General features: G+C 42.1%; 1 protein-coding gene across 12 annotated transcripts in view; it reads right to left on the minus strand.

Moving 5' to 3' along the window:
- Positions 1-26,195, minus strand: part of ATP2B2 (ATPase plasma membrane Ca2+ transporting 2) — a 169,083-nt gene that overhangs the window by 87,644 nt on the left and 55,244 nt on the right. For 11 of the 12 annotated variants that reach the window (XM_062500955.1, XM_062500953.1, XM_062500952.1 and 8 more), the window contains exons 2-3: positions 21,599-21,796; positions 130-387 (exon numbers count right to left, since the gene is read on the minus strand). In XM_062500955.1, the coding sequence (XP_062356939.1) occupies positions 130-387; positions 21,599-21,796 (456 nt within the window). The remainder of the gene's footprint in view (positions 1-129; positions 388-21,598; positions 21,797-26,195) is intronic. The other variant, XM_062500956.1, reaches the window with a different exon arrangement.

Here is a 26,195-nt window from a genome sequence, read left to right on the forward strand (position 1 = left end):
CATGGCCAATGCTGACTCTTCTGTCCTATAAACCTGACGCAGCCCTGCCTTTCCATCCCTGCCAGTGAAGCGCGCCCATCCTGCTGGGAAGAGCCAGCAGAGCAGGCGTTCTGAAGGTGGGGCACTCACCATATTTGACCTGTGCGATGTCCCCCACCACGATCTCAGCCACGGGGATCTGGATGACCTGTCCCCCCCGCACCACGGTGAACTTCTGCTCCTGCTCGATGCGGCTCTGCAGCCCCCGGAACTGCTTCTCCTTGCTCCAGTCATTGAAGGCAGTGACCAGCACAACACAGATGACAGACAGGAGGATGGCAGCGCCTTCAATCCAGCCAGCTTCGGCCTCCCCCTCATCCTCAGCTCCTCCTGTTGCAGTGCCACACCCTGCAGGGATGGAAGGACCATTTTAGGGAAGGTCGGGTGTAGCACAAGAAATAAAATTTGCTGCGACGTGACAAGGTGAGGCAATGGAGCTGCTTTGCCAAGCACTGCCTGCTAATGAAATGTGGCAGAGTGGAGGGGAAAGGACAAATAAAGAGGTCTGTGGAAAAGAGAAAGGAAATAAATGGACAGAAATCTCAGTCCTTTTAATTTTTCTGCTGAGCAACCCATCCTTGGTGAACCTGGACTAAATGAATGGAAAGAGAAAGCACCAATTCTGTTATGTGATAGAGGACTCAGAGCTTCACCTGAGCCCCCAAAACCTGCAGGATAAGAACAAGAATAATGCTGAAAGTGACAGGAAGGACTAAAATCAATTAATTACATTAATCAATGCAAAACAATGGCATTAAATTAACACCCTGCCAGATTGAATTAAACCATTTTAACACCATTTTTTAAAACCATTTTCAACACCATTTCTAAATGTGCTCAACTGAAAACACTTACAGGGAACATTTGTTTAAAAACTACTGGGGTAAACGGAGTTTATCAGCATTTAAATTTGATAATGAATGCATTAAGGAACACTGAGTAAAAACAATTCCCTGATATTAATTCATCACTCTTCCCTACAGAGAAATAGAGTGGGATGTTTCTAGAACTGCAAGTACAAGAATTATTCCTGCCACAAGCAAAACAGTATTAAGAGAATCACTCTATTCTGGGCTGTTAATTCTGAATTACTTTCTATACATCTGCTAATTATTTATTTCAAAGTTGGATGCAATTAAAATTTAAATAGACTTCCTAGATAATATTCACCAAAGCCAAAGTAACATCTCCTTGTTACTGAAAGAGCACCTGGGAGAAATACTGGGCAGCCAAGGACACATTCCAGAGTCATAATCCAGAGAAATCCCAGCTGATGGCAGAGAGGAGAACTCAACCTGACCAGCAGAGCCTCCTCTCCTGAGGGAGCTGGGAAGAAATTTTCCATTTCCCACGAAGAGTGGGACCAGGCAGGAATTTGACATCACTTTTCCACCTCACCCAGGTACCAGGGGGGTCCCAACCTCACTGCCACCCCTGACTGAAGTTTTATTTTGTTTTAATCGTCACCTGTCACTAGAAGGAAATAACAACCAATGTGATTTCTATTTTTAAATTACAAACAGGAGCATCATCATCATCTATTAACCAGCTGACTAATTACTCTTGCATGTGAACAATAACAAAACTACCACAAGTCAAAGGAAGAAAGATGAGCCTGAACGGCCGCTAAGAGAAGGAAATTAAAATAAATGGAGTTTTTAGCCAAGATCTCTGTAGCTCACACTGAGATTACAAAGGCTGCTGCCAAGGGCAGGAGCTGCGCTGGCAGGGATGTCCTTCCACTGCTGGCCCACCTGAACCTTCAGCACAAGAACCTCACCAAAACCACTTTTAGAGCGCTCAAGGAAGAAATTCAGACATTTTTTCAAGTTCAGTTCCTTCAGTTGTTCATCACCAAACACAAATGCAACTCAGAAACCAACCCTGCAACTTCCTCCTGTAGCAGAATGGGGATCTGGGGAAGGACTAATGAATTTTGCTCTGTTTAACCTTAATCATCTTAGTTGGGCTGTGTTAGATTTTTTAAGATTCCTTTTCCAAATCGGCAGATTCAATTTTGTCTTAATTGTTTTAAATGGTTTCCTAGTGCAAGTAATTCTGTTTCAGCAGATATAACACCAGAATTCACTCTCCTTTTTTCATTAGATATGACTTAGAATGAAATATGATAAATATTCTGATTTTTTAACAGCAAACCACCTCTTCTGTTTCTCACAAAAGAAACATGGCCTGGTCTAGCCACAGTCAAACACTGATTTTATTTCCTTTGCAGGTGGTCGCAATGTAGTCCAGCTTGTACAAAATTACAAAGAGCTGCTGCAGAGTGGTATTTCCAAAACCCTCCAGTACAAAACAAAACAAACAAACAAAAAAAAAATCTTGATTAAGCAAAATCAGACTTGACCAGTGAGGTTAATTTTGTGTTTGTGTTGTCAGAACTGATCTCCATGTTCACATAAATGGTAACACGGAGCATGCAAATATTACAAGATATCATCATTAACATAAATTACCTGTAAATACCTCATAGATTAAGCACAATCAAATAAAATAATTCACTTTTTTAGCTGAAAAATTTGTTTTATTCCAGCTGAAAAAAATTGTAAGAATGAGAGAAAATCTGAAGGAAACAGACTGAACTTAGATCAAGCTCTTGGAAAGTGTCCCTAAATCTGACAAGCTTCTACACTGGATAAAAAATCATGTTTATGACTTAAAATCCTGAGACAATCCTCCACAACCCAATGAAAACAACAATTTTAAATGCATTAAATTTTTTTTCTGTTCTTTTCACCTGACAACAATAAATTCAGGTGGAGCAGAGGTGTTTGAAGGGAGGAGGGAATATTAGGAGTAGAGAAATTAATTGCTAGACCTCATCAAAACCTTAAGGCTTTTAGGAGGAAATTCTGTGTTGATTTTTGGATTTTTCAGTCGTTAATGGTTGAGACTCAATGTGGGCTCTCTAAAACCCCAGGAGCTCCCCTGGTCCAGGTTATGGGACACACTGAGAAGTCAATCAGAATTTCCCAAAATTTTGCCTTTGCTTTTTACACTCCACAGAAAGGAGATGGGATAAAAGTGGTACATAAATTAATGCAAGATGTTCTTTCTACAGGAATAAACTCTAGCAAAAAACTACTTGCTTCTTATAAGAGCAAGATTTCCAAGCAGATTTCTTAAAAATATGCAAAGCAGGATTTTAAAATGCAACCTCTGCCTTTTACAAGATGACCCATCTGTCAGAAAACATTTTCTTGAATTATACGAATTTTCTTAAATTATCTTGAAACTGCTTTAGAGGTGATCCTTTTAATAAGAAAAAAGATGAAGGAAACCTGATTCTCCATTGGTTTGAGTCTGCCTAATGTTTCCTTATATACTTAAGGAAAAACAGTTGGGTTTTTAATTTTTATTCTCGCTGCTGTTACTGTTTTCTAGAAATTATATAAAGATTTATATGTACTTACATGAAGAAACTTTATGTATTTATAGGGGGGAAAGACACAAACTTCTTAACTCTATATTTAGATAATCTGTCCTATTGCAGTGCAGAGTGACCCAGTACTGACCTTACAGACAAGGAGGAAATAAGAAATATTAATAAAACAGATAAACCACACCATATTAATACACCTAACTAGCAAAACTGAGTTTAAAGAATCTAATATTTATTTTAAATGCTCATGTAAGTTGAAAAATTCATGTTGAGGTGTAAGATTGCTGTTCCGCTTTCACAGAGAGCACATGGCTCTCAATGCTACCCAAAAATATGCCTGAGCTTTTATGGAAATGCACAGAGTGAAAAGCATCACCAAAGAGTTGTTAATATGCAGATGTGATTTATGTGAGGGTTTCATTCCAAGATAGTGAATTGTGAGGTTCTCATCTTAAATTACATTTAACAGAGGCCCTATCTGTTAGAAAATCCAAATCCAAAGAGGTAAACAAGTTTAAAACATGGAGCTCTTTTCTACCACAACTCTGAACATGTGGCCAAAGCCTCACCCTCACAGGACAGAAAATATGCAGGACTTGAAACTGAGATGCTGAAGACCTGCAAGTCAAGGCTGTAAAGGGCTGGGACACCTTTGGCACAGAAAAAGCAGATGGAGCCCTAAAATTGATCAAGTTATCCCAAAAGGAACACCAGGTGAGCTGGAACTCCCCAGGAGAGGGAGAACATGGCAGCACAGCCTCAAAGAATTCTCAGAAACACAAAAGGGAACCAAGGTGACTTCTATGCCCATAAAATATCTGAAAGGGCATTAGCAGAACCTTGTGGGAGGAGAACAGAACTATACAAGTTTAAAACTGGGCCAGAAATAGATCAGCAAAGCTGCTGGGAAAGTTTTCTACTGAGGGGAGATGAAAGGAAAGAAAAATCCAAAGGGAAGGAAGGTTCAGGAAGGAAAGAACAGGAAAGTTCTGCCAGCCACCACAAGCAGTGAGTCCAGCTGAAGTGGCAGCAGCTGGATTTCCATCTAAGCAGGGACTGGGGGCTCCAAACCTGCCCAGGAGCCTGCAGAGCTGAGCACACCCCCCAAACACTCACCTGGGCTGCACTGCACTTCAAGAAAATTCCAAACCAGCCTGAGAGACCTACTCTGCATGAACAGAATTTAATTATATGGAAGAGTTTAGAAGGAAAAAAAAAAAAAAAAAATAAAAGGAAGAAAGGCATAGGTTATTAACGGGAAAGTTAGAAAAAAGTTTAATGTGCTTGTGGTGAAAAGGGAAGAGGGAGAGGAGGAGACACAAGAACAGGTTAAAGCACTTCAGGAGCAGCGAGCAAGAGGCATCACAAGCTAATAAAACTGGTGGCTGTTATTAATCACTTCAGCTTAGTGAAAGCTGGAAAGCAAGAAAGGGAAATAATAGGAAAAGTCCACAAAAAACCAGACAGCATCAACTGACAGCTTGCCAGGCTCATGTCCTGTTGGATCTGGAATGTTTTTGCACAATTTCAATACACATTTCTCTTGATATCAACCAAACTTGGGCAGATACAGGAGGAAGCACACAGGCTCGGTGCAGCTAAAAAGAATATGTGCTGAAAATTTCGAACAGTTATCAGGAGATTCTTAATGCTGCTTTGAATAACATAATGATTATAATTACAAACCATATGATCCTGAGCTGCAGCCTGGTAATTTTTACATCAGAAAAAGTACATTTTTGAAAATCTGGGAACATCTGTATTCCTAAATCCCAACCTACAGCACATACCTCTCAGCTACTCATTTCAACCTACACACTGCTATTTTTAAGCTGAGAATACCTTGTGGCATTTAAATTCCCTTGGAAAATCTCCTCACACCCCCAGAGGTAAATTTTTTAGTCAGTCAAACTGGTTTTGTCATCAGAAAGACAACAGTTCCCCTGATAAAAACTTTTTATTGAATCGCTTTCTCTAAAGATATTTTTCCCCTTGCTGCAACTCCAGCACTGATGCCATTTAAAGCCAATTGAGCAGCTCCAAGTTACAGCTTTGTCATCAGCAGAGCTGGGCTCTGCTTCCCACCACCACCACTGATGATAACTACTTTACAAATGTACTTAGCTGTGTAAGAAAAGGAACAATAACCCAAAAGTTACACTATAGGAACCGTAAATTCCCCTCCTTAACAAGGCTTTTAAAGCTGTAACAGACACAGCAGCATTTATTTCTGCAGATTCCTCCTTATGTGGTGTCTTTTACTACACAGTTAGTCCCAGGAGTGACTGCCACCAACGTTCCTGCCCCAAATCCTCCTGTGTGTGAGGATGCATCAGCAGATGTTGAATCACTTCCCAGGAGGGCAGAGCAGGAGGCACAGGCTGGCTCAGGCACAGGGGCAGAAGTTACTGGAACTTCAGTGATTTCTGCAACTTCAGTGATCTCTGCTCTCTCCAATGATTTGGCCAGCCCTGACAAACATTTCCAAGTTACCTGCACGAATCAGTGTTCTCCAAACCCACACTCCATCCTGCCCCACCACAGGGATCTATGAGTGGGACAGAATTACCCTACAGACACTGAGCTTCGGGGGGTTTGCACGTCCACTAAAAGTAACTTTTGTACATGTATTGGGGGCCAGTGTTAGAATTCCTTACTTTGTGATCCACCAGTTTGTTATGTAAGGGCTCCAGGGGGGCAGGGAGGGAAAGCAAAGAGCTGCTGTCCCTGTGGGTTTGTTATGCAACTGTCAGCTCCAGAGCTTGCTATTAAATATTTACACATTTTTTGGCATCTATATGCAAGGAAACAATTGTGGGGGCCCTGCAATCAAAGAGATACATATACATATACATATACATATACATATACATATACATATACATATACATATACATATACATGTACGTTTTTTCACATGTTCCTCAGCCTGATCACAAGCATGCATGAATACAGGAATATTAATTGAAATATTTCCTCCACTTCAGGAGATAGGATGTGTTGAGCAAGATTCTTCTGCCTGACATCTCCAAGGAAACATATTTTGGAGAGATCAGGCAAAGGGATGGGTTCTCACTCCACCAAAGAACCAAAGCAACTACTTCTACAATGTTTATATTCAATTTTGTTTCCTTTTGTTGCCACAGAAAAAATAGAGAAAGGCAAAAAAAAAAAAGGGAATTTTCACTGCAAGTCCTGTTCTTGGGGACTGCAAGAGAAAAACCTTGACATTGGGTTGTTGTAGCTTTACTTATATTGCTCTGAGCTAGAGATGTCTGGTAAATATAACCTCACACTCCAAAGGTAAAACATGGGCTCCAAATGCAGGAATCAGTCCTTGAAAAGTTGTTCTGTGTTTATTAACAAGGATTCAAGTGCAGTTATTCAACCACTTGACTCTCAAAGTCATGTCCTAGCCGAGTCCTACTTGCAGAATTAATATTTCTGGAGGATCTTTTCCTGGAAAATATGTGAGAAGACTTTTTTTATGCCCTCCTTAAGTTCTAAATCACATTCCCTGCCATTCCCAGCTGAGAGCTGAGTCGTGCCTGGCACCCTGGCAATGTGTGATGAGCAATATCCAAAAGCTTTGTCAGAGATCTGCAAATCTTTCATAAAGGAAAGTCATCTGGGGGCCCAACACAGATTTGCAGAAAGGAGATTTCTTTGTAGGTCACTTTGCATTAGGAAATAATTATTTAACCTGCAGGTCCCACATGACAAAAAGTGCACATTTTGCACTTCACAAGTTCTCCGCAGGTTGTTACTGACACCAGCTTGAGCCCCAAACTTCTGTCATCCAGCCAGGAATTGCCTCCCAAAGCTGCCCTTGTGGGGGGAACCCCACAGAATGGAGAGGTTGATGCAGTGGGGCAACACCAGATTGTAATAAATGAAAGCCAATATAAAACAAATGAAAACGAAAAACTCCACATTGCAATAAAAGTATCAAGTGACTCAAAAAACCCCAAGCAGTGCTGGATGAGCAGGACCCCATTTGTTCTCTCATTCCAAAGGTGATGGGTTCAAAATAGGGGAAAGTCTCAAAGACAGACAGACTCACTGGATATTCAGCCAGGAAAGCAGGCAATTAAGAATCAAGGATTTTATAATGGGAGGCTTCAAAAAAGACAATTTCTACTAATTATTTTTCATGTAATCTCAATCTAGAATCAGGTATTTGTAAGCATTTTAGAATACGGTAAAAATCAAGATGGGCATATTCTAAAATGACCAGTGGAATATATCTTCATCAAAACACCTAGAAAAGAGCAATTCCATTCACTTAAATTTCTGCAGCCCAGTAGGAATTTGCAGAACAAGTGCTTCTACACAAGCATGTTTACCCCCATTATAATAAACAACAAAAACAGCTTCACAGGCATTACTAAGCAAAAAAAAATATTAAAAAAGGACAAAACAAATAAAATAATCATTCTTTTTTAAAATTCTGTAAGTAAGAATTATTTGAAGGATTAATTGAGAGGCTGTGAGCCAAAATTACAGGACAATATATTCCACAGTGCAAGGAAGGCTGTGCTGGGGTAATTGTTACAATGACCTTCTCTCAAAAAGAAAGAGCTCTTAGCATGACCTACAACTATTCCATAAAGAAAAATACTTAATATTATTTAACTCTCTCTGTAGAAACAGTGAAAAAAAATCAAGTATAAAAACATACATTTGTCAGTAACGAGTGATTCTGACATTGCTTTTCATTTCAGTATAAATGTCAATGTCCACAAGGAAAATTCTGGTGAAAATTGAAGCTTTCTTTGTATTCATGCAGGATATAAAAAAATAGAGCTACAAAATTCTCCAAATTTAAGTCACAGTTCCAAGAAAGCAGAACAGGTACATACGGTCTTAAACCTTCAATAGTTTTGCTCAGTTTAGGCTCTTTTTCTGAGGTTTTTTTCATGGAGAAAAGTTGGAAGACCTGAGCTCAGTTCCAGTGCAGAATAAAAATACACTGAGAAATCTGATTTAGCAGCCAGCCTTGATGCCCCCAGAAACTCAACTTGGTTGCTTTGACTTTATCAGAAAAGTGTTTTCAGTTCAGACTTTAATAAAAAAAACCAATTTACAGCACTGATTACCAATTACAGCACAAATAAGGGATCCCATTCAGATCAGGTTGTTTCGTAACTATGAAAAAATATCAATGTAAAACACAAACTCAGCTGGAAAGATGCATGGACTAAACTGAATTAGCAATGTAGGGAACTGTGATTCCTGAGCTCTGGATGGAGCATTAATAAATGTCATTGGTTAATTCAGAAACAAAGAAGGAGGGAAAGAAATCCCTTCTTTTTTCATGATCACATGTTGCAAGGCCACATTTAGAATAGGCTACTGTGCCAATGCAAACAAATCATTGGGAATAAAACCAATTAGAAATTAGAATTTCTGTTAGCTTGATATTAGCAGGGAAGTGGCTGTCCATATGTTGACATTTGCTTACTTGGAAAAGATTAATTAAGTTTGATTTAGAATTCTAACCTTGCTATTAAAAAAATGGCAGAGGGAACACTGCAGCTTCTGGGATAAAGTTGTCTTATTAAATATGTATGGATCAAGGAAAAAAATACACATAATGCTGGGAAAATCTGCTAAGTTTGGAGCTGCAGCCATGTCAGAGATGAAGCTGCAGCTGGGTTCTAAAAACAGGAAGAATGCTCCCATTTCTCATGGAGCAATCCCTGACAACTTCTGACGCCTTAGGATTTTAGCTTTTATATTTTCCATATATTTGCAGTCCTGCAGTTCTTCAGTGTGTAACTCCAAACTCCATACCCAGTGGGAGCTGCTGCTTTCCCATTCTGCTCACACACAACAATTCCTCTCCAGGCTGGCAGTCAAGGACACCTCACTGCCTCAGGGCCCAGAGATGGAAACAAAAGTGAATTGGGGGGAGCAAACTTGGGGTAAATGACTTCATTACCTGCAGCTGTAACTGGGAGATTGACCCCCAGTCTGCAAATGGACCAAACTTATAAAAGAGTGAAAACCCGTGAGCTGGGGTCCATTTTTGGGTGTAGCCCCTGGGGGGCTTTGTCTGCCCAAAATGTACCTGAAGGGCCTTCAATAAACAGAACTGCTTTTATTGCCTTCATTCTGGCATCAAGGCATCACTTCCAGCACTTGGGAAATGCAGCTGGAAGCAGAGGAGGCTCTGAGCACTTCCTCAGCTCCCACTCAGATCCCTGAGCCCCAGGAAACACAGCAACCCAGGCAAAGAAAGAAATGCTTCCCAAAAAGCAGCTCTCATCGGGGCACTCTACTTTAAATAGAGCCCTGAAAAACATTTCACACTGAAGAGAACAGCAAATAAACAGCTCATAAATCCGTGATCAGATGAGAGCTGTCTGTCTTGTGCTTATCCACAGAGCCTCTTCCCTTTCTGTCTGAAGCACAGGGATGAAAAAAGCACATCACGGAGGAAGGGTTTTGGGGTGGCATGTGCCTCAGTAATGGATGCTTATGCTGTTCCATCCCTCTTTAACTGTGTTCTGATTGAAATAAAATGTGCTGGCTTCCAAAAATACTCTCCTCTTTTCGTCTTTTGACGCTTTCAAACAAGATGTTCTAATGGAGAGGGTTTAATTAACAACAATGCTACCAAAAATTTGCAAAAGCAAAACTGAAAAAAGGTTGACTTTGCCTAGAAATCTTGACAGATGTTTCACCAGAGCTTCAAAATCCCCAAGAGGAGCAGGGGATGGAGTGGGGATGCCTGACCACACTGGCATAAACATTTATCTTAAAACTTCCTACATGGTTGGAGCTGCTTTGGTTGTGTTCTGTGCAATCAGAAGCCTTTTCCAAGATCTGACACACTTCACACACCCAGACCATTTAGTGAGAAATTGTCAACTTTTTCCACCCTGCAGGCCCTGCAGAGGTTACTGGGAAAAGGTGACTGATTTAACAGATCCCTAAAGAGTCATTCAGAGTTTTCAGAGGTTCTGAGCTGGAAAGGCACTGATAAAGAAAATTTGCAATTGAGAAGCTTAAACAAAAGAAAAAGAAAACAAACCCCTGCAATCCCAGAAAATTCAAGGAGTGCCCTTGGAGCCAGTCCTGGAGCACCTGGGCCTCTCCTGATGCTGTCCCTGCCTCACTCAGAAAGAGAAAACCTGGCCAAAGGAAATAGGGAAGATCTGTAGAGCTCAGCCACAAAACCCCTCACAAACTGCAGTATATATTGCTTTCATTCCACTTCTCATCTCCATCCCTTCGTGCTGGAAAGCTTTAAGGGATGAGGAATCAGCACAGTAAAAAATTAAAATTCTATCATAATGTCTTACAGCAGAAGGCATCAAAAAGTTCTCCCAAGATTTGTATGGCCCTATAAAAGCATTTTAGAGTGCAGATCTCTGTGCTAAAGGAATGTGTCCTGGACTGTGTTTTACAGTTTATTTTCACCCCAAAGGATGGGATGAAATTCCCCCTGAATTTACATCCAAAAACACCTTCACTGTGAACCCCACTGGGGACAGACAGGAGATGGGATTTCTGACGCAAATTCTAAACTAAAATGTTCACATGGATATATCCAAAGCTGCAGGAAATTAATATAATCTCCATCTAGAATGTATATTCTATATTTTCTGCATATTAATTACCCACACTAAACTGAAACAAGAGGAGCAGCATCTCCTGGGGAGAAAAAAATTTCTGGTTTTGTGCAAAACACAAATAAATTGAAATTACTTGTTTAAATGCTACTTGTTTAAATGTTACTTTATTTAGGAGATATATATATACACACACACACATATACATGAAAATATACATATATGACAAGTGCCTTCCTGTTCAAAAAGGTATTTCTGATTTGTTTCTGTGCTTAAACATTTTTTTTTTTTTAGGTAACAATTTTTCATTCTAATTCAAGCCCACCAACAGTGAGGAACAGTAAGCACAGTAAGACTTTGAGATGTAGCATACTTTGCCTCGACTTCAACAGAAAAATAAACCTAGGACCTGATACAGAAACAGTCAATATTAAAATATTCACATCATAAAAATTCTGCAAATTTGAGTACTAATTGGTATCTTAAAGCTGCCAAATTAAAAATTATTTTTAAATAACGATGAGATAAGAAAAAATTCAATACTCCTGTGTAGAGGAGATGAATCCCTCTGCAAACACCCCTGTGACAGCACTCTGGAACTTCCTTTGAAATAAGAAAAACTACTCACTTAGAATGACTCATGCTAGAAAAATGCAAGCTCTTCTTTTTATTTTTTTAGAATATTAATGGTTAGGTTTGGTTCTTTATAATTGGTTGTCCCAAACAAAGAAAGATAATGTAGTTGGCCAAAATGTGTTAACCCTGTTTTCCACTGGTTTACTTGTGATCCCCCCAAACCCTATAAAAGTACATGTGTGATCCCCCATCTTTGGATTTGTAGCCTGACTCCTTCACGGACGATCATAAAGCCTGTGGGAAAAGTCTGAGCTGCTCTCCTGGTCTTTTTATTCCAGCTGGAAACCACAGGTTTCTGTGAGAAGCCATGAAGCTGAGTGCCTAAAGGCCAGCGCTCACAGACCTTGGAACTGTCCCCTGCCCAACAACAACTGGGCAGGGGACACGACAAAAAGTTACATTCCTGTACTTTTATATTATTTTATTTCATAAGCTATTAGCTTTTCATAATAATGATCTTCTCTGAGTTTTTGGGTTCCCATTGATTTAAGGCAACTTCTATTTATTTTTTTCAAAAAACAGGCAAATATTTTTTAAGATAATATTTTGGCTCTCTTTGTCAGCTTCAGTGCAATATTTGCGCTTTTTGAACTACTGCCAACCTGCTCAAATTTCAAATTGCCATTGAAAGAATTCCCATTTGTGGGTAAATCTCCACAAACAGCTATTCCCTGGTATTTATCAACAGGCTGTCTTCTAGGAGACAAATTACAGCTGGAAATAAAACACCACAAATCGGTCTTTACATCCTTATAAAACACAAAACACAGAGCTGTGCTTCAATTCTTACAAGAGACACCCTGGTTACACACCAGGAATTAAAGTCTTGGTGCAGGGACACTCAGATTATCCAGGGAATTCCGAGAATTTCCAACATTGGAACCTTCTAAAGATAAATCTGATAAATGCCTGTCAGGGAGGGTTGAAGCATTGATGGTGCTTTTGAGCCTGGGATGGACTAAACCCCCTCCAGCATCCCTTCAGGTGGGTTTGCTCATCATCTCCTGCCTCATTTGCCTTAGGCTGGTGTTGCCAGGCTGGGATTAGCCAGGCCAGCCTGGAGTGCTCTCTGATTTATCCATCCAGCATTCCTCCTGGCATCACTCCTAATTCAGGGAATGCTGGGGAGCTCTGGGCAAGCCCAGCCTGGCTGCCCTGCAGGACTGTCCTGCCCTCCTGGCTGTCCCGGGGTCAGGGCCATGCCCAGGTGACCCCTGAAGCCCAGGGTGTCAGCAGCCCTGAGCAGCCCCACAGGGGCTGGCACCCCCCCAGATCCAGCCCGAATGCCGCATTTATCCCTCTCCCAGCCCCCCCGGCTGAGAGGCACCGGGTGCTGCTGTGGCACTGACCGGGCTCCAGGCTCTCTCCAGGAGCACCGTCCCAAGCAGGGGCTGCAAAGCCCCAGGAGAGGCTCTGCAGGCTGGGTCTGAGCCCTGGCTGGTTCCATTCCCCAGCCCAGCCCCACAGGATGTCCCCATCACCCCACATCACAGCCGTGGAGGAGCCCCCAACCTAAATTTGTCCCTTCTTTTGAAAATCACATGAAAGCAAAAATGTTTCAGAAATTCAGTAGTGTGTCCAGGGAGTGATGATCCAAAGGGACACAATCTTCTCCCCATGAGCTCAGCCTTGCACAAGTACTGGTGACAATGAGAGTTTGGGACACACAGCACACACACTCCCACCCGTCCTTGTATTGAAATGATATCTAGAGCAGGAATTAAAAAAAGCAAATTCTTACCAGAACTGAATTTCTTTAGCCAAACAGATTGGGGTAATGTCTCCAGAAGCCATATGCTGCTTCACCTCATGCACGCTTTGGGAGGAAGGAGGTTGAATGGGGGGTTCTGGCAGAACAAGCTGTTTTTAAGAGGGCAAACACTTCCATTTCTCCTGCTTCCCAGGCTGCCAAATGCTTCCTCCCCTTTGTGCTCACAGACTGTTTAGACTGGTTTAAAAAATCCTTCAGGAATCTCACAGTTTAATTTTTTTATGATTAAGAAGAAGAGAATTTGTGTGTGTGCAATGACACTTCGTGAAAGTTGTGTTTTGCTAACTCTGACAACAATCTATTTTTTATTAAAAAATGTTAGCTTCTAATAGCTCAGCTTCTCTTGAGAATGCTCCTCCCTGGGCAGCACAATAAAACCCTCTGGTGCAGTGACATCTGGGAAAGTGTGATTTGCTCAGCAGCAAAGATGATCAAGGATTCTTATTAGGACACATCAGCTTTTAAGGCTGGGTGGCCCTTAGACCCCCTGATATCCATGATTTTCCATTGATTTCTTATTGCTCAGTGCCTGGAGAACATTATGTAACAATCTCTGTGCAAACTTACAATGCACATGAGTGCATTGGATGAGACAAACACATCAGAAGCTGCAAGATGTTCACCACTTGCTGTATCCAGCATCTGCAGCAAAGTTCTACAAATATTTTCAGCTCTTGCTGGGGATGGTTTGCTTTGTACTGACATAGGCCACATAAAGGGGTGAAATTTAGGGCTCAGAACACTGCAGGTGTTAAAATTAATGGATTTTTGCTCATTTTCTTTTGAAAATGCTTCATATTTTCTCAATTTTGTTTAATGAAGATGACTTGAAGTGGTGGCAGATTTTCAGTGCCCCAAAAATGTTACTGGGAGACACTGGTTAAAGTGCGCACACACACACGAATCCTGGAGTCAGTTTTCCAACTTGATCTTGTCTTCATAACCAGGAGGGCTGGCAAAAGACTTGCAGATGTTTATTTCTATGTGCTGCTATGATTTTAGGATGGTTGCAAAACAGCATTAACATTGGCCTTACAAACTAGATTTTTGTGCTGCCTGTGTTTGTGCATTTTTAATGCAATCTACATTACCACATGTAAAATGCTCTAAAACAAATTTAAGATGTAAAGCTGCCACAAAAGACTGGAGAATTAACTTTGTTCAGCTGACTCATTTCTGACATTTCTAATTTTTTCACTCATTAATCAAATTGATTATCTGCATATTAATGAAACTCAGGGTGGCAGATTTTTAGAGACAGAGGAGTGCATGCAACATTTTCCTGTGGAAAATGTCCTGGGATCTTAAGTGGGCCCTGCAAGAACCTGAGGATGGAAAAGTCTGGCAAAGGACACAAAATGGATGTGCTTCATTATGCATTCAACAGCCCTCCTGAATTAAAATGCTAAGGGAAATGTAGGCTGGGCTGAAGAGGTAAAAAATTGATAAATGCTGCATTAAAACACTGAGTTTCTATTCAATTGTGGCTCACTAGGAAGCAAATGAACCGAATTCCTCAGAGGATGGCACCAGACTTTCATATGGCTATTCATCTCAGGTTACTTTTAATTCTGTTTAATTAAATTTGGTTCAAGTTCCTCAGCAATCAGTGCTTTCCCTTTTTTGAACCATCCCCTGGGCCGTTTCAGCCAAGGGGCACAGGAGAATTCCTTGTTGCAGTGAACTCCTGAGCCGGTGCTCATTTCTCTGCCTGAAACCACACAAACGCTCAAAGCAAGAAATCCAAACCCAACCACGCTGACATGCCTGCACTTGGCAGAAGCCAAACGCTCTCCCCAGAGGATTTCACAGCTCCCAGCACCACTTCCCAGAGCAGATGAGGTGGCAGAGCTCCTGCAGAGCCAATCCTGCCGTGCCTGGTGGATCCAAGGGTCGCCTCCTGCCCCGGCGACACCTGCGCACCACTCCGGAGCCAAGCAGCGATGGCGCACGCCAGATCCTATTTCCAGGGTCCCCCACCAGGCATCTGCTGTGTTTGTACAATCTAAGAACAAGATGATTTCATCACAGAGGTGGAAGGTTTCTAGAGTTCCCAGGAAAAACGAATATATATCCACCAGACCTGTTTCTTGAGACACGACACTTCTTGGAAAGGGAACAGAAGTTTTTTTGATTGGGCAATAAGTGTGAGAAAGAAAAATGTTGCTGGGACAGTGAGAAGAAAATAGTTGAGAATTGGATACAGAATGAGTGAGAAATTCCAAATATCACCCACCTGAAATTACTGAAATGAGTGCAGCTCTGCCAGAGTTATTGGCAAAGAAAGGAAGAAAATCACAGTTTAAAAACAGGAAGGAAAGAAAGAATAATTTAATTCCATCTATGGTCAAGCAGTCCTGACATATGGCAACACAGAAAGCAGCTTTTCCTGCCTGTTTCACCTTCCCTGAAATCCTGACATTCCCTTTAGCAGCCTAAAGCAAGAAAACCACAAACCACCTAAGGAAAGGTGAGAGCTGGAACCACAACATGACACAGGCACAATAACAATATTTTGAAGTGTTTGGAGGGAGCAATGTCTCCATTTCATGTTATTCCAACGGCTTCTAATTCCTTTTAGGAATATCCCACACTGAGTGCTGGGGGGTTGGGACAGACCTCACATCTTCAGAACAGTGTGAGCCTAGCACACACTCATTATTGCAGCTGCTCTGCTCCAGCAGAATTCCAAGACAGGGAATTTGCATGGACTGTCCAAATTGATGGGAATATATATATATATATATATATTTTAACGTACATCAGTACAAACTGCATAGAAATTCAAGCTAGCTGGTGTTACATTCAGCATTTTCACTCCTAAGAAAAAGAAGCTTGTTGCCAACTGCTCTATATTTTTTCAGGTGCTTATACTCTTTTTATAGGTATTCTTTCTAATATCAATACATTTTTTACTTTTTTTCACTTTCTCCCCAAGACACACAAACTAACAGCTGGTCAAATCTTCCTCACTGTTCCTTATTTGCAGACCTGCTCAAAGAGATGAAATGCCAAAGGCACATCTTGAGCTGTACTCCACAGCAACCTGGGAGAAGATGGGAGCAGCACAGCACTTCCAACCCCACGCAAGAGATATGGACAAGGAGATGGGGAACTTTTTTGTTTGGCTTTGAGTTTTTCTCCCCCTCTGACTGATTTTTACAGAGTTTTTCAATCTAAATACCCCTTGGCTGCCTTGGCTTCTTCAGGGAGGACCTTTCCTGCTGCCTGGTGGCTCTGGCACTGCTGACAGGTTGGCTCCTGCCTTTCCCTGGCTGCTTGGGCCCCGCTGTCCATCCCATCCATGCAGGGATTTGACATTCCCACAACAGTTGTGCCACAAGTCCAAGAGAGTGCTGCCTCCACGGGGAGGCTGAGCACAGGAACAGGGAAAGGCAGGATCCTCACAGGAGCCGTGGAGCAGCTGCAGCTTCTCTCCAGTTTCTGGACGTCCTTTCTGGTTTAAATCTCCAGCTTGAGTCCCCACTGAGTGATGTGGCACATTACAAAAATGGTAAGAAAGCACATGAGTGGCGCAGCCCATGAAATAAAGTCTCTTTTTTAGGTCATGAGAGGCCAGCAGGAACCTCAGCTCCAGGCCTGGGCAGCAGCAGCATCACGAAACCACCAACATCTCAATATAAGTGGTTTGGGAGGCCCAAATTTCATGGGACCATGTCTTGTTCCTATGTTTTTCCAACTTGTTGCAGGAGCAAGGGGAAGGGTAACCCAACAAAAGCCTTGCTGAGCAGCACTGAGCAATGTAACTGATCATTTAACTCTGTTTTCAATCCAGACTTCTGCCTTTGGAATTTTAACAGAAGCTGCCTGAACCAAAAAGTCCTTTCCTTTTTATTCCACCTTTAAGATACAAAAAGCTGTACACTAGGAAATAGGTTTCCAGCCTAGGGCTTCCTGGTAAACACTGTGATGTTGGAACATCTTACCTCAGGCTGCCTTCTTCCCCCTTTGCAATCCAGAAGGAAAGAGAATTCAAGGAAGAACAGTTAAAATGTTAGTTACACTCCTGAAACCAGCCGATGATTGTCAGGGCTTGACATCAGCAGTTTTTGCAAGGGGATAATAAGATCCACATGTGATGCTGGGGCTGAAGATAGAAACAAAGAGGAGGACTCAAGAGGGCTCAGAAATTCCTGCTGAAGGTGTTTGCAGAAGGCTCTGGGAATTTCTGACCACTTCACATGGATAAGACAGGGGAGGCACCAAAGCAGCAGAATCCTGATGGGGGACTGGGGGAAAACAGCTCCAGAAGGAGACAGAGCTGCAAATTGCCATTAGGGCATTTCTGCCAGAAGTGACTGCTCCAGCAGAGCTCTGAGAGAAAAGAGTGAGGAAAACACCAAAGCAAACCAGCCAAACAAACAAAAAAATCTAAAAAAACCCAGAAACAACAACAAAACGAAACAACAAAAACCCACCAAAAATAACAAGCGACCAGGTAGAGGAGGAGATTCTTGTATTTTGACAGCCACAATAAGACAGATATCTGGGAATGACCAAGAGAAGCCCTGCCATTTCCCATTCCCTTGCTGGATTTCTGAGTCCAAGCACTCTGTCCGGAAGGATGTCCTGTTTCCTCAAGTAATTCAATGGTTTGAGTCCATTGCTTACTCTGATGAAGGAACTCTTTACACTGTCTTTAAAAACAGGACAGGGCATTTCTTTACTAACAGTACATAAAAATCATTTCACCATATACTGCTATACAAAGACAAACATTTCCATTTTAGTCCTGGACTACCTCTAATGTACATTACAAAAAAGTTAAAATGAAGCCAGGATCTCACACATTCACCAGATCCTCTGAGATATCAGAGAGCCCCTACTCTGTATGGCAGGAACACTGTAATCCACAAACCCCAGACACAGAAGTGTTTTTTCTGAGGAACAAAACATTTTTACCTCGCCCCAGCCACACCCCTGTGTGATCCTCACTGTAGCAGAGGCTACATCTGCACTGGGAATTTTCTCTCAAGATGCATTTTCTAAAATCCAACCGCAGTTTTGTACCTTTTTGAAAGGGTAGAAAACTGATTTCGTGTGGCTCAGTAATGAGAACAGTAATTGCCACGCGGATGACAATAATTTATGCAAAAGATCTCAATTGCTTCTAATGGCCTGTCAGGTGGTGAAAGGGAATGCAATGCACATCATCAAAACTCCGGAGAAAACGTTCCTGAAACCTCCACTCCTGCTAAGGAATATGAAAAGGAAGAACTGCAGTGGCTTCTGGAGAAGCAATCAAACTGCACTTTTATCCAGGGATTCCTCTAGCCCAGATCCCCTGATTGCAGCAGAAATGGAAAGACTGCTCTCCAGGACTCACCCAGATCTGCAGTGAAGATGTGAACACTCAACTCACATCCATGAGGCTCCACCCTCACACAAGGCTCATGAAGCAGTTCATGCACTCCAATATTTACTGCATGTGGGGATTTTATCCTGAATTTCTCCTTCAAAAGCCTCAGGAGAAATATATTTTGCACTTCTAAATGCTAATTCTGTTACAGCATCAAAAGTTATGTGTGGGTTTCAAGAGTCAAGAAAGGAGTTACAGTGATTTTTAAAAACAAAGATGAGTTCAATTTATTGTATTAACCACTAATGCCATTGGTAGATATAAGTTTAGGATGCGAGAGGCAGATAGAAATATATTAAATAAAGGCAGATAAATGCTCCATTACAGACAGAAGTGGTGTTTCCCTGACACTGAGTTCTACAGTCTCTTCTTTCCATCTTATTGTCCTTTAATCCTCCAATGCAAGACTATCACTTCTAAGGGGTGACAACTTTTCAAGTTACTCCAAGCAAGAAGTTGACGAGTTCAGAATATTGGCAGTGATAACTGAACAAATCAGTCTGGAAAGAACAGTGCTGTTAACTCGTTTTCATAATGAAAATGCATTTCATTTGGAAAAAACAAATGAAAAAAGAAAGAATTTAAAAGAGGAGGCAAGACTGAAAATAGAGAACAACATGTGCCAGCTCTCCTTTCTAACACCTGGCTGTACTTTCAGAAGTAAATATATTGTTTTCAAGGGGAATAAAAAAACAAAATAAAAGTTGCAAATAAGTGTATATTTCAATAAAATGTTCATTCTGGAGATAGTCAGGAAAGGAAAATACTGACGACAAACCCATTAAAATAAATTTCAAGCGGGATTACTCCCCACTTCACCAAGGCAAAATCAAGCTTAATACATCCATTTTCCAGTGTTCAGGACTCTTTAAAAAGGTCATCTACCAATAAATTAAAGGTACCTTCGGCAGCAATTTATGATATACTAATTTTAAAATTAGTATAAATTTTAAATTTTAAAATTATTTAAAGAGAATTGTTTATACAACAGAATGTATTAAAAAAATGTGGAAGACCTTTACAATGTCTTTACAGTGTCAAAAATGGGATTACAAGATATTCACTAATTTGGTTTTCTTCTTGTGTAAACCAAGGCAAAACCTTTCAGAAAAACAATTCTTCAAGCAGGGAAAACAGTGACTATTGAATAAAATTCTGTCTGTGGGAAAACACAAACACATCTTCCCAGGCTGTGCTGCTGAGCTTCCCAGACTCCCTCAGAAACTCAGCAGGCTCCTGTCTTCCCATGGGAAAGAAACATTTTAAGAGTAGGGTAGAAATAATAAGAGTAACAATTTGAAAAAGAAAGAAACAAACCACCCCTGCCTGATGACACATCTCTCCTCTTCCTACAACCTGGAGAAATCACACTTTCAAAATTCCTTCCCTCCCAAATAAAATAAAATAAAGCAAACTGTGCATTTAGTCTAAGCTAAATCCTATTTTTGTAAAGAATCCCTCATGGTTTACAATGTCCCCAAGGTATACCACCAGTTATATGAGGTAATTCCAATAAATAACATTTTCTTCAGCTGAAAAAAAAATAAATTACTCCTTTATCTTTTCATGCCTAAATTGAGCATGGATTGAGCCATGGATTCATAATTCAGTGAGAAAGCACTGAAAGATTCCCAATAATTTATAAAGGAATTAATGAATCCCCACCAGGACCCAAGAGCTGTGCATGGCTACATGCTGATTGTGCTGCTGAATGGGAAGGGAAGGGAAGGGAAGGGAAGGGAAGGGAAGGGAAGGGAAGGGAAGGGAAGGGAAGGGAAGGGAAGGGAAGGGAAGGGAAGGGAAGGGAAGGGAAGGGAAGGGAAGGGAAGGGAAGGGAAGGGAAGGGAAGGGAAGGGAAGGGAAGGGAAGGGAAGGGAAGGGAAGGGAAGGGAAGGGAAGGGAAGGGAAGGGAAGGGAAGGGAAGGGAAGGGAAGGGAAGGGAAGGGAAGGGAAGGGAAGGGAAGGGCCCAAAGGAAACTGCAGCAAATGTAAAAAGCATTTCAGGGCTATATTTAGAGGAAGACATTCTTCCTACATTTGCCAAGCTGCTCACGTCATTTCACACAGCATGTTTGATCCAGCTTTAGAAGTCTAGGAGGGAGCAGGAGAGGGGGGGAGGAAGAAATCTGGATCAGCTGCCAGAAATGGAAATCTTGCATTTATGGAGAGGAACAAATATTTTAAGCATGCGAATTCAAGAGTGCTTTCCAAAGAGGGGGGGGGGGGGGAGGCAGGGTGATAAAACTTCCTGCAGCCAGAAAGGCTCTGCAGAATATGGAGAATATTCATCAATAACAGCACTTTGCTCCAATGCTCCCTTTGGAGCCAGCTCACAAGCCTGAGCTGCACCACTAAAAATACTGAAATGTGTGAATCACACTGAGCTCAATCCTTCCTCTAGTGTAAACTGGAGACTTGTCTGTGTTCCTGCAACGGGATCCAGCAGTTACATAAACAATTACATATTTCTCATCCATAACACGTGATAAACAACCACAAAGGATGAATCAAACACTCCAAATGCAGGCTCAAAGGTGAAAACTCAATCAAAACCACTCCAGTTTCACAAGAACATTATGATTTCCCTTTAACTCACGTCATGATGTTCAGGATTTGCATAAAGAAACATCAAGATGAAAAGAAAAATATGTCAGGACCAGATGAAATGGGATCAGGAACAAACCATGTGGAAATTTCCTGTTAGTGACCTTCTGGAGGGTGGTGATGGAATTGATTTGAGATTTAGGACACACTTTTCTTAAACTGAGATGACTTCTGTGAAAAGCTTTTACCTTCATTCCCTTCTCCAGGTGGCTGATAAAATGAAAGCCCCAAAGATATGATGGCTGCAATTTCCAAGATTATAAGAGTCACATCCTGCAATGCTTCCCAAACTAGCTGTATGAATGTTTTTGGCTTCTTTGGAGGTATAAAATTTTTTCCAAAAATAAGCTTTCTTTTTTCTAGGTCTGCAGCAGTGCCAGCTAATCCTGTAAAAAAAACAAAATAAAATAAAATCAGGTGAAATTGCCATGAAATAGAAAATGCATTCCCATAAATTACTTCTCCAAGAAAAATTCCAAGCTGTAGCACCTACGGCATATTAACAAACACAAATATTGCACTTAAATTGTGGTTTTGCAAGAAGATTTGTCCTGATATTCTGAGCAGAATTCTCATGAGCTCCATTTATCACTAATTCTTGCCAGGTTTAATCATTAAAAAGTCTTTGAATTCAGAGGTTTATATTAGTAAGACCTATGTATATACATATATACAAGCAATGACTTCTGAAAATAGATACTAAAGCATAAAGAAATTATTTTTGGGATGAAGCTGGAACAGATCATGGAAGCTTTTGGTAATACCTGTAGCAGGTCACACAAATCTTTGTTCTGAATGCAAAGGATAAATCAATAAAGCTTCTCTTGTGCTACTTCAAAGCAACCTGTGGCTGCAAATGGACTTCAGCACATCCCTGGAATGAGCCGCATAACATTTTTGTCACAGGAAAAAGGAAAAGTGATAAGTTGAATATGCACAGAAAGGCAAAAGGAAACAATGTGGCTCCATGTATTTTACATGATGCTTCAATTTAAGAGCATTTCAGTTTAAGGACACAGGATAGCAATGGGTGGTTGTGCTGAATAATCCACTGAGGTGCTTTTCCCCCTCCTTTTAAATTATATTAAATGATGCACGTCTGGTGCCTTTACAGAAAAACAAAACAAAAACAAACAAACAAACAAAAATATTTTCAAGCATCATCAGGGTAAAATAACTGAGCCCAAATATCTCTCCGAGCAGCATGAAGAACTGCAAGAACTTCTTGCAGTTCCATATTTCTGCTAAACAATACCCGATATCACAGAAATGGTCAGATTGGAAAAGCCCTTTAGGATCATCGAGTCCAGCTGTTCTCCCAGCACTCCCAATCCCACCAGCAACCCCTGTCCCCAAGTGCCACATCCACATCTTTTAAATCCCTGCAGGGGTGGTGACTCCAGCTCTTCCCTGTGCAGCCTGTTCCAGTGCTGGCCTACCCTTCTCATGGATAAATGTTTCCTAATATTCAATTTACACCTCCCTTGGTGCACCCGAGGCTGTTTCCTTTTGTTTTATTTAGAGAAGAGACCAACTCAGCTGGAAAATTTACAGACTTTAGGTTTTGAATGTGATCAGCAACATAAAGTTATGTATGAGAGAAGGAGACTCAGGGGTGACCTTATCACTCCAGAGCACCTGAAAGGTGGCTGTGCTCAGGTGGGGTTGGTCTCTTTCTCCAGGTAATGACAGAACTAGGGGCACAGTCTTCCCTGTGCCAAGGGAAATAGAGGCTGGGTATTAGGAAACAGTTTTTTTACAGAAAGGGTGATCAAGTACTGGAATTGTCTACCCGGAGAGCTGGTGGAGCCACCATGCCTGGATGTGAAGACTGGATGTGGCACACAGTGCCATGGTGTCTAGTTCAGGTGTTGGGCTGGGGTGGACTTGATCTTGGAGGTCTCTTCCAACCTTGTGATCCTGTGATTCTGTTACTTATAACTGTTTATGGTGATCCATCCTTGCACAACCCCAGGAGAGCACCAGAGCTGACCTTGGAGGAACAGCAAGGTGCCTGTGAGGGGGGAACCATCAACCCCACACCACGGGGACTCCTGGGCTCGGGCAGTTCAGGGCAAATCCCTGACTCCCCCAAAGCATGCGGGACACCTCAGCAGTGCGAAGCACGCCCTGCAAGCAGGAGGGAATGCCAACAGTCCCCACTCTGTGCCTGGCCCCCCCAGCCCCTCCCAGGCGGCTCCTGGGGACGAAAGTGATGCCACCCTGGATCAGTGATCCCCACTCCAGGCACATCCTGACTCACCTTTCCCTTCAGGTGTCTCCTTACAGCTGCTGGGCAGCTTCTGGCTCTTGGTTAACTCATCAAAGTTTCATTTCGCCTTCAGCTGCTGAGAAACACGAGTCCCTCCCGCAGAGCAGGGCCGCTGGTGTTATTATTAATTACCTCGGTTAATTTGCTGGGCCCCATGCTCAGTGACACTGGGACAGAGGGGTTCCAGCCAGCACAAAGTGCCTGCATCATCCCCCAGCATTCCAACTCCTCTGAGAGCTCTCATGGCAGGGGAAATCTTTTCCCCTGTGCCACAGGAGTTGCTGCCTTTTTGTGATCCCACACAGGTCACAGAAGTTTGGGCAACACAAGTGAGGGATCAGCCTCCAGCACAAGCCAACCCAGGGCACCCTGAGCTGCTAACACTACAGGGCTGCCAAAAAGAAGGGTTTACACTAGGAGTCAGAGAATCACGGGATCATTAAGGTTGGAAAAGACCTCTAAGATCATTGAATCCAACTTTTAACCCAACACTTCCAAGCCCCCCACATCCCCAGGCACCATATCTGAATGTTTTTAAAAGTTTTCAATGAATGGTGACTCCATCACTCCCCTGGAGAGCCTCTTCCAGTGCTTGACATGGAGAAATTTTTCCTAATATTCAATTTAAACCTCCCCTGGAACACCTTGAGACCATTTTCCTCTTGTTCCCTGGGAGCAGGCCCCTCCTGTCAGGGAGTTGTGCAGAGACAGAAATTCCCCCTGAGCCTCCTTTTCTCCAGGCTGAGCCCCTTTCCAGCTCCTCCTCATGGGATTTTTACAAAAGGCACCCACAGTTTGCATCACACCCCCAAAACTCAACCAACTCAACCTCACACACGGAGGGGAAATTCCATGGGCACCATCGACAGGGATTTGGGGCAGAAATTTTTATCTGATGCAGCTTCAGGCAGCAGCACAAAAATCTGCAAGGAAAAATCTCAAAGAATGGAAGGAGCAGACATGTGAACAATGCCTGTGATCCAACCCAGAACATTTGTGCTCAGTGGTGGGCCAGCTCCAGCAGCTCAGCACAGGGCTGGAGCTCTCCAGCACTGCAGGGATGGCTGGGACAGCACAGGGAAAAGATGCAGGGATTTTCAGTAATCCCAGTCACATTTGCAGGGACATGCTGCATTCCTGAGTTTCGAACGATGCCCTGGACCTCACTGCAGGAGGGCACACAAAGCACAGCTCCTGTCCTGTGTTTGTGACGTGTGTAAAATACACCTGAGGAGTCTCCAAAGCCAAGGAGAGGCTGGAACACCAAGAGCTGCTTTTTCTCTAAGATAAAATTTGTCTATTTAGACACCGTAAGGCTGACTGAGGAACAGACTGTCTAAAGCATCCATGGTCATCCTTATTTTCCTGACTATAATCCACGTAATGCTGGAATTCAGACATCAGTCATTCAGACTCTTCCATTTTTGTTAAAATCATTTTCCTTAAGAAGCACAAACAAGGGTAAATTATGTAGATGATTTTATTCTTTTCTCTAAGTCTTGGTGAAATTACTCACCCACTCAGTCTCATCTAAAAACCAGAGTATAATCATCTTTAATAATGAAATTTATTTCCTTGTAAATCATTTAGAAATCCTGGAAAATTACATCCAGTGTCCAGTTCAAACCAAAAGGTTTCCCTTCTCCTGTGACCCAGCCATCACTCAGAATCCCATCCAGCAAAATTTTGGGGTTTTTTGTTTGCTTGTTTTTAACTCCCACTGAAAGGCATAAATTAACAAACTCTTTGAACGAGGGAGAGAAAGAGAAAAGAAAGGAGACAATGGAGAAGCATGATGAAATCAGATTTGCAGAGTTCTGCAGAGATAATGTCAGAAAGGGCCAGCAAAGTGCATGGAAATGACAAAGATGTGGGGAAATGGCGCTGAGCCTCTGAGGCAAGAGGTTTGCTCTGCAAAACTCCCACAAATTCTCAGAATGCATAAGAAGGTACAAGAGGGGCCCTCCTTATCTTTTCCAAGTCAGCTGCTCTACTCAGAAAAGTTATTTTAATTATTCCTGGGGGCTCTGAGCGAGGCTGGGCTGGCTCGTGGTGCCCAGATGGCACAGCCAGCAGTGAGCACAGCGAGGGCAGCACAGGACATCTGCCCCATCAGCACCTGAGCCTGGACATGCCTTTGCTGCTGCTCCACTTTGTAGCTGGGTTTTTACCATGTTAAACACACCAACTTCCTCTCCTGAATATTACTGTTTTATTTCTCCCTCCAGTCCTGTCACAACAATGAAAGAGCATTGCAGATGAAGGCAATTTAAAACATCATTTCTGTGTGAGGATATAAAACATCCAAGGATGTAGAGAAGAACCAGTGGGGACTAAAAAACATGAATGGAAATAGAAGCTCAGTAGGACTTCAGATTTCACATATTCCCAGCACAAGCAGCAGCCTCCAATCTTCTGTTCTGTGTGGCAATAAAAGTCACAGCCTGGCTGGGTTTAGGTTCATTTCTCCACACAAGTATGAGTATTTTATTTAAGTGCTTTTCTAGGTCAAA

The sequence above is a fragment of the Cinclus cinclus genome, chromosome 12 (assembly GCF_963662255.1).
Source record: "Cinclus cinclus chromosome 12, bCinCin1.1, whole genome shotgun sequence".
Lineage (NCBI taxonomy): Eukaryota > Metazoa > Chordata > Aves > Passeriformes > Cinclidae > Cinclus > Cinclus cinclus.